Source organism: Gorilla gorilla, chromosome 23 (assembly GCF_029281585.2).
Source record: "Gorilla gorilla gorilla isolate KB3781 chromosome 23, NHGRI_mGorGor1-v2.1_pri, whole genome shotgun sequence".
In the NCBI taxonomy this organism is placed as follows: domain Eukaryota; kingdom Metazoa; phylum Chordata; class Mammalia; order Primates; family Hominidae; genus Gorilla; species Gorilla gorilla.
In genome coordinates, this window is record NC_086018.1 from 16956173 (window position 1) to 16968295 (window position 12123).

A 12123-nucleotide genomic window follows, 5' to 3' on the forward strand; every position below is an offset into this window, starting at 1 on the left:
TGGGAGAAGCCAGCGGCCTGGCTGCTCACCCCCAGCACTTCCCACACCGCAGGACCCCCACTCACCAGCCTGTGTTGAGGGCGCTTCACCCCGCATCTTCTGCTGGGGTCTGCCGCTGCCCCCGCCCCTGTCCCATCCCGGGCCCCCATGACGCAGCAGCTCTTCTGACCGCAGATCCCGCCTTTCTGGGCTGTAGTAAGTGGTGGCTGTGTCTCCCACCTGGTGGGAAGGTGGCAGGCAGGATGGGGAAAAGGGCTCCAGCCTCCAGCCCTGGGAGGAGGTCTCCACAGGAGTCCTTGGGAGGGCGGGGCTGGTGGGTGATGAATGGGGCTGCTGGACACGGAAGATGGCTGGACAGAGAACAGGACACAGGTGGGAGAGAGTTCAAACCATTTACTAAGCAGATTCTTAGCCTTCCCACTCCCGCCCTCTCTCAAGCTCCGGTGCCCACAAGCCTTGCCTGGGGAGATGCTGGAGTGAGACCGGGGAGGTCCAGGCCAAGTCACTGGTCCCTGGGCTCGGGCCCTGCCGATGGAGTAAAGACCAGCTGTACACATCTCTCCGGTGGGGGCCCTGGGCTCTGCATCCGCCCCTCCGAAGTCAGCAGGAGCCTCTGGGAAGTAAGGCAGCAGCCAAGACCCCCAGCGTCTTGGAGGGGAAGCGAAATCCTCAGTCTGACACCCGCTCTGCCTATGGAAACAGCGCCGCGCACAGAAAAGGAAACTGTTCAGTCCGTCTGTTAAGGGCAGGGCCGGGCTAGTGGCAGGAGAAGTCCAGCTGCGGGCGCAGGCAGGAGCCGATCCAGGAGCCGCGTCGGGGCGCAGAGCCGGGCGTTCCGAGGAGCCTGCGCGCCGCGCTACCCGGCGGAAGCCGCGGTCCATGCGGGGCTCCCCAGGCTTATCCAACGCCTCGCAGGCGTGGCTGGCAGGAGGGGCCCGGCCGTGCCCAGCGCCCTCAGACGTAGTTCTTCTTGTCGTAGTCGCCGGTGGCCGTGGGCCGCCGCGGCGCTGAGTACTTCACGGGGAAGCTGAGGTCGGGACGGCCGGTGCAGACCCAGGCGCCGCAGCACAAGAGGCAGCCGCCTACCATGAGCAGCGCGGTGGCCGCCCAGCCGATGTACAGCGCTGCGCCCAGCTCGTACTTCTGCGACACGGGCACAGACGGGTCGTAGAACTCGCGGACGACAATGTTGGCGAACCAGCAGAGTGGCACGAGCGCCAGCAGCCCGCAAAACAGGTAGAGCACGCCTCCCGTGAGGGCCACACGCGCCTTGGCCGGGCCCGGGGCCACGCAGGTGGTGCACTGCGCGCCCGCCAGGGTCACGAAGAGCGCAACGAACGCCAGCAGCACGGCGCTCACGGTGAGCGCCCGCGCCGCCTGCACCTCGGTGCTCAGAGCCAGCACCGAGTCGTACACCTTGCACTGCATGTGCCCTGTGCTCTGCACCACGCACGACATCCACAGCCCCTTCCAGGTGGTCTGCGCCGTCACGATGTTGTGGTCCAGGAAGGCGGTCACCTGCCACATGGGCAGCCCGCACGCCAGGATCAGACCCCCCCAGCCCACCAGGCACAGCACCAGGCCCAGGATCTCCAACGCTGCGGACCCCATGGCTAGAGGCGAGACGCGCACCCGAAGGCCCGCAGAACCCCCAAGGCCGTGCTGCGCGGCGCCCTGGGCGGGCCCTGGTGCCTTTGCGCCCGCGCTCCCGGCTCTTGGCCCCAGTCCGTTTGCCCCGCGGGTCTGTCGCACCTCCTAGGTCTGCCAGCTGCTGCCGGGGGGTACCCTCTTTGAAGGTTCGGGGGCGGGTTCTGTCCCCCGGGCCCGGCCCCCCGGCCCGAAGCAGCCAATCCGTGCGCGGGTCGTCGTCCCGAAGCCAATCACAGAGCCTCTGGCAGCTGAAGTTAGGGAAACAACAGCTCTTGAGGGGTAGCTGAGGGCGCCGGACCGCTCCCCGCCCGGCAGCCGCCCCCAGCCCCACCCGCCGTTGTCCTAGTCGCGGCCGAGCGCATTCTGGGCTGGCCTAGGGCGCGCTTCTTGGGCCGCCTCCCTGCGTGTCCCGGCCCCGTCACTTCAGAAGGCACTCGACCCCCAGCCTGCACCACCCAGTCCACTCCCACATCCCCGACTGAGCCGGGTGGTCTCTTCTACTCGAGCCAGCTCCACTTCCCTGACCAAGGTTTGCAGCAGCCCCCCACCCCGTCACCGCCGTAGAGGCCCTCGTAGGGGGGCTCTCCAGAAAGCCCGCCCCGGGGTCCAAGCCCCACCCAGGCCCTTTCTCGCACTCTCACTCTCCAGCCCCGCTCTGAGTCCCAGCACTGTCTCTCTCATCCCATGGCAAACAGAGAGGCCAGGCAGGCGTGTGGAGGTCAGGCCCAGGGCCCCAGCCTCACCCCCGATGCCATTCACTGCCTCTCTGGAGCCTGAGTCTCTGGCAAAAAGCGGTGGCACAGGGGCTTTCCCCCTGCCTGGCGACCCCCACTCTCCCAAGCCGCAGGGGCTTCCCAGACCTCTCAGTCTTCACAGGGGCTGCTCGTCTTCCTGCGGTACTGCCCGCAGCCCATCCTTGGGGGCCCAGTTCAGGTGACACCACTTCAGGAAGTTCCCAGTGACCCAGCACACTGGGTGTACACCCAGGGGCAGTGGTGGCCCCAGGCCTAGCAGCCTGCTCTGGCCTTCAGACAGGAGAGACAAAGGGACACGGAGGGGCTGTGCCCTGCCCTCCCACCAGTGGCGATGGTGTCCCTGGCACCCCAGCCCCCAGGCCACCCTCCGGAAGCCAACTTGGAGTTTCCTGGCCAGGAGGAAGAGCCCCCATCCTTGCTGGAGGAGGGAGGCGCGGGATTTCCGGGCATTCTTCTGCACAATGGCCCAGCCATTTCTCGAAAGGTCCACTGGGGTGGACACTCCGGGCCCCCTGAGGCTCAGGTGGGGGCACCAGGCTCCAAAACCCACAGCCCCATGGGGGCACCAGCCCCTTTCTAGTAGTTCTTTCCCCAGTCTCTCTCGGCCGCTTTGTTTCCAGTAAAGTTTGAACTCCAGGCCCTGGACTGAGGCCACTGGGTGCCCAGTTCTTTTATCTGGTCCGTGCTCAGTTCCATTGGACAGGGCCCTCCATAGAAAAAGTATGGCACTGAGGCTGGTCATAGATGTGGGAGGTTTGATGACTTTCTCCCTCCTGGGGCCCGGTTCCCTTCTCCCCCTTCAGATGGCTCTGAGATGGTAAATGAGATAAGGCCAGCGTCTGGCTCACCTAGTGTGGGGAGGTTCTGAAGGCAAGTGTGCCCAGCCCTGAGGCTGGAAGGAAATCGTACCCTCTTTGCTCAGCCCCACGTGGCCTCTCCCCACCAGGTATGGCTCTGAGGACCACTGCCTTCTCCCAGCTATCACTTTAGTCACTGCCTTCCTCCTGCTGCAGACCCATGGGCCATGCCCCTTCCTCTACAGACCCTCCTGGACATCTCCTCCTCTGTGTACTCCAGGGGTACAGCTGACCCACCCACCCTCTCACTCTTAGTACCCCCTAACCCAAGCCCAGGGAACTTCCCCAGATCCCCCTACTCCCAGCCCTTCCATGCCACCATCTTCCTGGGATGACTGCTGCGGCCTCCTCAGGTCATCAGGGACCTGCCCTTGCCCAGCTAGGCCACCCCACCAGGCCCCTCTCCTGGGCCTCACCCTACCTAAGACCCTCCATGGCTCACATTGCCCATGGACGAAGAGCCGACTCCCAGAGCAGCTGGATTGATGTGTACCTGCATGCGCTAGGACTGGCCAGTCCAGCCACCAGGTTTGGTGCGGCCCTGAGCACACACTCTGCCCCAGCAGACTTACCTGCCTATGGGCCTCACATGGGCCGTCTCTTACCTTGGCCTCTTCTGCCCGCAGCATGTATCTGTCAGGTTGGGTCCTGCTCATCTTCTAAGATGTGTTGCCGAGGTCATTTCCAGGAACACCTTGCTGCACCGTCCCCCAGCATTGCTTTTAGAAGCTTGAGCTGGACCTGTCCTTTTGCTTGCCGACTTTCCCACCCAGTATCCAGGAATAACCTCCACAGGGTGGCTGTCTTCATGCGTCTGTCCTGCACAGGAGGTTGCCTGTCGCCCTCTAGCCAGCTTGGAGCTGCAGCCAGCCCAAGGCTCTCCCTTCTCACCTGGCTGCCTGTTTTTCTTCTCTCCTAGCTGTCACCCTAGGGTGGCCCCAGCAAGCTCATGTTTCTTTGGCGGCAGCCTCACAGCATCTCAGGGATGTGGCAGAGGAGTCTAAGTCTTCACCTTTCACAATCTGGTTTCTACCCTGACCCCACTATGTTGGTCGAGGCCCCAGGCTGCAGTGGAACAATGCCAATGCAGAGAGGCCCAGAGAGGGCCGCAGGGGCTGACGCTACCCCAGACAAACCCACCTCAGATGGAGGCTGGCCTCTGAGTGGCCCAGGCCAGACTCCGGAGGGGCATGAGGGTGCACCCACCTTTCCTGCCACTCATGGAGGGTCTGCCCACCTACTTCGTGGCAAGCACTGTCTCTAGGCAGAGCACACAGCACAAGGAGCTCCCGCCTAGAAGGAGCTGACAGGAACCTACCAACCAAGAACTGGGCAGGAAAGACAGTGGTGAAGGCCTCTCTGAAGAGGTGATATTTCACAGGGATCCGGGGAAGAAGTTCCAGGCAGAGCAGAAGCAATAGCCAGTGCAAGATCCCAGAGGTGGGAAGGGGCTCGGCGTCCAAGGGGCAGAAGCGGCCTTGTGTCCACAGTGCCACAGTGGTCCAGGGCCTGCAGGTAGAGATAGGAGGTGTCCTGGTTAGGCAGGGACACAAACCCCTGATCTCTGGTAAAGGGCCCTTGGGGCAGAGCGCTGGCCAAGGCCACCTGCTCACCCCCAGCCATTGTTCTGCTTTCCCAGGGGAAGTATGGCAGGATCTCATTAATTGTGTGTGAGAAAAGCCTGAGTCTGCAGAAAAGCCAAGTTTATCTTGAGCAGCTGCTGGCTGACCCTGCCCCAGGGTAATCCCGTGACCTTCCAAGGATAAGCTAAATTTAGGCTCAAGATTCCTGGGGATTTGGGTTTGGGAAACTCCTAGTTAACAGATTTGATTTCAGGGGAAGTGAAGAACAGAGTTTCTTCTATCTTTCAGTTTTGAAACCGTTAAGGATGTGTCCTATTTCCGCAAATGTTTGCAGAGCCTCCAAGCACAGTATGGCCTGGTGCCCTTTCTTGACACAAGCCAGTACTCCTGCAGGCCGAGAGCAGCAGCTGGGGTCCTCCTGCATCCCTGACCACTGCACCAGGTGCCCGAGGCACCCTGTGTGGGACCCCTGGGCGGCTGTGACGATGTGAGCAGCATCCAGAGTGGACAGTGCCAGACTCGGCGGTTTTGCAGGCATTGTTGTTACTCTTTGTGGTTAAACACAGGCATGGAGTCAGATTCGCTCCCGCAAGCAAGAAACTTTCTGAACTAGTGAGGTGGCCTCTCTGCCTTAGTTCCTCACTGGTAACGAAGCCCCCCAATGGTGGAGGCTGCGAGGCTGCAGGGGAGGCCGATGCCAGTCCCGGTTCTCTTCTGCCATTCCTGAGTGCCATCCACCCAGGCTCCCTGGGCCTTCACAGCTCATCCAACCTCAGCCGCACCCCTCAGGGTAGTCATCGCTGGCTGTTAGTCAGAATTGGAGGTCACTGTGGCTTTAACTTCCCCAGCGGGTGAGGGAGTGGGAGCTCTGGTGTGATCCACGAAGGGTCAAGGGGTCTATAGAATGGCAAGCCAGACCAAGCGCAGTGGCTCATGCCTGTAATTCCATTCAGGAGGCTGAGGTGGGCGGATCACTCGAGGTCAGGAGTTCGAGACTAGCCTGGCCAACACGGTGAAACCCCGTCTGTACTAAAAATACTAAAATTAGCTGGGCGTGGTGGTGTGCACCTGTAATCAGTTACTCGGGTAGCTGAGGTGGGAGAATCCCTTGAACCTGGGAGGCAGAGGTTGCAGTGAGCCGAGATCATGCCATTGCACTCCATCCTGGGCAACACAGCGAGACTCCATCTCAAAAAAAAAAAAAAAAGTCCACCAAAGTACATCATAAACTAAATTTCGTAAAACTGGTGCTAAAGAGAAAGTCTTAAAAGCATGGAGAGGAAAGGCCGGGCGCAGTGGCTCAGGCCTGTAATCCCAGCACTTTGGGAGGCCGAGGCGGGCGGATCATCTCAGGTCAGGAGTTCAAGACCAGCCTGACCAACATGGAGAAACCCCGTCTCTACTAAAAACACAAAAAATTAGCCGGGGGCTTGGTGGCGGGCACCTGTAATCCCACCTACTCAGGAGGCTGAGGCAGGAGAATGGCGTGAACCCAGGAGGCGGAGCTTGGAGTGAGCCGAGATTGTGTCACTGCACTCCAGCCTGGGCAACAGAGTGAGACTCCGTCTAAAAAACAAAACAAAACAAAAAAAAAGCATGGAGAGGAAAAAGACACATTGTGTGCAGAGGAATCAAGAAGAGGGAGATTTCTTGTTGGAAACAGTGCAAGCAAGAAGATAGTGTAGCAATATCTTTAAAGTACTGCAAGAAAAAAATCCCTGTAACCTAAACTTTTTCTTTTTTTTTTTTAGACCGGGTTTCACTTTGTCATCGAGGCTGCAGTGCAGCGGCACAAACATGGTTCACTGCAGCCTCAGCCTCCGAGCTCAAGGGATCCTCCCGCTTCAGCCGCCCAAGCACCCAAATAGCTAGGACTACAGGCGTGCGCCACCACACTCGGCTAATTTATTTTATTTTATTTTTGTTTTTTAAATTTTTTGTAGCGATGGGGTTTCACCATGTTGTGCAGGCTGGTCTCAAACTCCTGAGCTCAAGTGATCCATTTGCCAATCCCAGTGCTGGGATTACAGCATGAGCCACCACACCCAGCCTTAACCTAAATTCTATACTCACCAAAAATGTATTCCAAAAATGAAGGCAATACCACATCCATGGATGAGCCTGAAAAAAATAAATGAAGGCAGCTGGGTATGGTGGCTCACGCCTGTAATCCCAGCACTTTGGGAAGTTGAGGCAGGTGGATCACCTGAGGTCAGGAGTTTGAGACCAACCTGGCCAACATGGTGAAACCCTGTCTCTACTAAAAATACAAAAATTAGCTATGTATGGTGGCAGGTGCCTGTAATTCCAGCTACTTGAGAGGCTGAGGCAGGAGAATCGCTTGAACCCAGGAGACGGAGGTTGCAGTGAGCTGAGATTGCACCACTGCACTCCAGCTGGCATGACAGAGCGAGACTCCATCTCAGAAAACAAAAACAAAAAAAAATTTTAAAAATAAAGACAAAATAGACTTCTGCTTCCTAGAAGACAGATAAACATATGTTTCCCTATTCCTTCCACAAATAAAAACCCTAAATGTTATAAATAAAGCAAACATAAGAAGATGCTAAGTGTTACAAAGAAGGCAGACAAGCTAGAGACTTAGAGCCAAGGACGAAATGGTGGTGTTTCTCTGGGTTGCCTTTTTGGTTTTTTTTTTTTCTTATTTTATTTATTTATTTTAGAAACAGGTCTCATTCTGTCACCCAGGCTGGAGTGCAGGGACACAACCATAGCTCTCTGCAACTTTGAACTCCTAGGCTCAAGTGATTCTCCCACCTCAGCCTCGAAGTAGCTGGGACTACAGGTATGCACCACCACCCACCTAATACTTTTAAAAAATTTTTGTAGAGACGGTCTTGCTATGTTGCTCAGGCTGATCTTGTAACTCCTGGTCTCAAGGGATCCTCCTGCCTCAGCCTCCCAAAGCACTGGGATGACAGGCGTGAGCCACCATGCCCAGCCTCCTGGGTTATCTTTTTGACTCATGTATCCCAGACTGCATACAGAGGAGCTGGCCACCCAGAAACACCAATGGGTACAGGCAAAAAATAAGTCCCAAGCGAAGCCGGTTCTGTCTAGCCAAAAGATCAGGACAAAGACAGACTAACAAGACAAAAATATTTTAGACAATAACCACTCTACTCAAGCTATACTACTACAGAAAAAAACTGTGGCCCCAACCCTGCCCTCAATAGCAAAGACCAGTGGGGAGCTTAGACTCCTACCCTTGCCAGGCTGTAATGAGATGCTCCAGCCTCCTACTGGGGTGTTAGAGGAGGCCAAGGAGGACTTGGGTGGAAATAGGTCCCCCTCCCTGACCACAGTGTCAGTGGAGACCACATGGGGAGCCTGGACTTCCACTCCTAATGTGGTAATAAGGGCCCCCTCCAGGTCCTCACTATGGTACTGTCAGAGGAACCTAGCAGAGGGTAAGGATGTTCATCATTTTCCAGAGGTGATGAGGCTCTCCCTGCCCACACATGGTGCCAGTGGAGGCCACGTGGGGATCAGCAGCAGGCATTCCTCCCATCCATGCCTGGGGTATCACAAGAGGCCGAGTGGGGAGCAGGAACTCCCAGCCCCACCCAGCAGTCACAAGGATCCCCGTGGCCCCAGGTGTCAATGGAGGTAGGGTGGAGAACCTGGACTTCCACTTCTGCCTGGCAGTAAAGTGTCCCCTGTCATTGCCAGAATGGTGTCAGAGGAAGCGTGCTAAAATACAAGATTTAAATAAGATCCACAGTCTTGTAATAACCAAATTATCCAAGTTTTGATTGAAAATAAGTCATCAGGCCGGGCGGGGTGGCTCACGCCTGTAATCCCAGCACTTTGGGAGGCTGAGGCCAGCAGATCATGAGGTCAGGAGATTGAGACCATCCTGGCCAACATGGTGAAATCCCATCTCTACTAAAAATCCAAAAAAATTAGCCAGGCGTGGTGGCACACGCCTCTAGTCCCCGCTACTCAGGAAGCTGAGGCAGGAGAATTGCTTGAACCTGGGAGGCAGAGGCTGCAGTAAGCCGAGATCATGCCACTGCACTCCAGCCTGGGCAACAGATCAAGACCCTGTCTCAAAAAAAAAGAAAAGTCACCATACCAAGTATCAGTAAGATATTAAACTAAATTGGCCAGGTACAGTGGCTCATGCCTGTAATCCCAGCACTTTGGGAGGCTGAGGTGGGCAGATCGCTTGAGGTCAGGTGTTTGAGACCAGCCTGGCCAATATGGTGAAACCCTGTCTCTACAAAAAATTAGCCAGGCTTGGTGGTGCCAGCTACTCCAGAGGCTGAGGCATGAGATTCGCTTGAGCCCGGGAGGCGGAGGTTGCCGTGAGCTGAGATCGTGCTACTGCACTCCTCCTGGGCAACAGAGCAAGACCCCGCCTCAAAAAAAAAAAAAGAAAGAAAGAAAATCGACAAAGATGGCAATGTCACAGATGTGAGAATTAGTTCAGATTTCAAAGCAGAAATGATAAAAATGCTTCAGTGGGCAATTACAGATATGCTTGAAACAAATGAAAATATAGAAAGTCTTACAAAGAAATAAGAACTACATAGAAATTTTAGAACTAGGCCAGCCATGGTGGCTCATGCCTGTAATCCTAGCACTTTGGGAGGCCGAGGTAGATGCATTGTCTGAGCTCAGGAGTTCGAGACCAGCCTGGGCAACATGGTGAAACCCTGTCTCTACTAAAATACAAAAAAATTAGCTGGGCGTGGTGGCGTGCACCTGTAATCCCAGCTACTCAGGAGGCTGAGAGAGGAGAATTTCCAGAACCCAGGAGGCAGAGATTGCAGTGAGCTGAGATCATGCCACTGTATGCCAGCCTGGGTGACACAGCGAGACTCTGTCTCTGAAAAAAAAAAAAAAAAAAAATTAGAACTAAAATACAGTAACCAAAATTAAAAAAAAAAAAAAGTCATTGGGGCTGGGCGTGGTGGCTCACGCCTGTAATCCCAGTACTTTGGGAGGCCGAGGCGGGCGGATCACGAGGTCAGGATCCTGGCTAACAAGGTGAAACCCCGTCTCTATTAAAAATACAAAAAAATTAGCTGGCGATGGTGGAGGGCACCTGTAGTCCCAGCTACTCAGGAGGCTGAGGCAGGAGAATGGCGTGAACCTGGGAGGTGGAGCTTGCAGTGAACCAAGATTGTGCCACTGCACTCCAGCCTGGGCGACAGAGCAAGACTCCGTCTCAAAAAATAATAATAATAAAAAGGTCATTGGATATCAGCTGGACAGCAACATGGAAGGGACATAGGAAACTATTGGTGAATTGGAAGCTAGAACAGTGCAATTTCCCCATCTGGGCCAGCCACAGTGGCTCACACCTGTAATCCTAGCACTTTGGGAGGCTGAGGCAGGAGGATTGCTTGAGGCCAGGAGTTAAAGACCAACTGGCCAACACAGTGAGACGTGTCTCTATTAAAAACAAAATTTTAACCCAATTATCCCATCTGAACAAGAGAGAGAAAATCAATGAAAAAATAAGAATAAACAAAGGCTCAGAAAATGTGAGATCATAACAAAAGACCTAACATCCATGTCATGAGAGTGCCAAAAGGAGAGGAGAAAGGGAGTGGGGTTAACAAAGCATTCAAAGAAATAATAGCCGGAAATTTCCTGAATTTAGCAAAAAGAAAAAGAGAGAGAAAAAAACTACAGATTCAGGAAGTTAAGTGAGGCCGGGTGCGGTGGTTCACACCTTTGGGGGCCAAGATGGGAGGACCGCTTGAGCCCAGGAGTTCAATACCAACCTGGGCAACATAGTGAGACCCCTGTCGAGAGAGAGAGAGGAGAAAAATTAAATTGAACCTTAAACATGATAAACTCAAAGAAATCCACACTAAAACATCTTTTTTTTTTGGAGACAGATTATTGCTGTGTCGCCCAGGTTGGAGTGCAGTGGCACAATCTCGGCTCACTCCAACCTCTGCCTCCTGGGTTCAAGAGATCCTCCTGCCTCAACCTCCCGAGTAGCTGGGACTACAAGCACATGCTGCCATGCCCAGCTAATTTTTTTGTATTTCAGTAGAGACAGGGTTTCACCGTATTGCCCAGGCTGATCTTGAACTCCTGAGCTCAGGTGATCTGGCCTCCTCAGCCTCCCAAAGTGCTAGGATTACAGGCGGCAGCCACCGCTCCAGGCCCAAAACATCTTAATTGAACTTCTGAAACCTAAAGACAATGCAGCTAGACAGAAATATGACACCTCACCTATTGGAGAAGAAAATGAATCAAATGACAGAGAATTTCTCTTCAGAAACCAGGGAGACCAGAAGAAAGTAGCACATTTTTTAAGTGCTGAAAGAAAAAAAAAAATCTCAATCCAGAATTCTATGTTTAGTGAGCATATTATTCAAGAATGAAGGGGGAAAATATTTTTTTTCAAGTGAAGGAAAATGAAGAGAATTTATTGCCAGCAATATATGCTGAAAGAATGCTAAAGGATGTTCCTTAAACAGAAAGGAAATGGTAAAATAAGAGTCTTGGAACATCAGGAAGGAAGAAAGAACATGATAAGCAAAATACTGGTAAATATTAATACAATAGATTTTCTTCCTCCTCTTGAGTTTCCTAAATTATGTTTGATGGCTAAAGCAAAAATTATTACACTGCCTTAAGTGGTTCTCAATGTATGTAGAGGAAATATCTAAGATATATAATTATATTATAAATGGGGGAGGGTAACAAGACATTAAGGGAGGTAAGGTTTTTTGTTTGTTTGTTTGTTTTTGAGATGGAGTCTCGCTCTGTCATCCAGGCTGGAGTACAGTGGCACAAACTCGGCTCACTGCAACCTCTGCCTCCTGGGTTCAAGTGATTCTCCTGCCTCAGCCTCCCAAGTAGCTGGGACTACAGGCGCCCGCCACCAGGCCTGGCTAATTTTTGTATTTTTAGTAGAGACAGGGTTTCACCACACTGGCCAGGCTAGTCTCAAACTCCTGACCTCAGGTGATCTGCCTGCCTCAGTCTCCCAAAGTGCTGGGATTACAGGCATGAGCCACCATGCCCAGCTTGGAGGTAAGGTTTTTTTTTGTTTTGTGTTTGTTTGTTTGTTTGTTTTTGAGATGGAATCTTGCTCTGTTGCCCAGGCTGGAGTGCAGTGGTGCAATCTCGGCTCTCTGCAAGCTCCGCCTCTGGGTTCATGCCATTCTCCTGCCTCAGCCTCCCGAATAGCTGGGACTACAGGCAGCTGCCACCATGCCTGGCTAATTTTTTTTGTATTTTTAGTAGAGACGGGGTTTCACCGTGTTAGCCAGGATGGTCTCAATC

The 12123-nt window shown here is 54.1% G+C and overlaps 1 protein-coding gene across 1 annotated transcript; it reads right to left on the reverse strand.

Annotated features, from left to right (window-relative positions):
- Nucleotides 1-378: 378 nt before the first annotated feature.
- CLDN5 (claudin 5) lies at nucleotides 379-2702 on the reverse strand. The gene has a single exon (XM_055374957.2). The coding sequence runs from the start codon at nucleotides 1609-1611 to the stop codon at nucleotides 955-957; it is 657 nt and encodes a 218-aa protein (XP_055230932.1). The 5' UTR covers nucleotides 1612-2702; the 3' UTR covers nucleotides 379-954.
- Between the last annotated feature and the right edge of the window lie 9421 nt (nucleotides 2703-12123).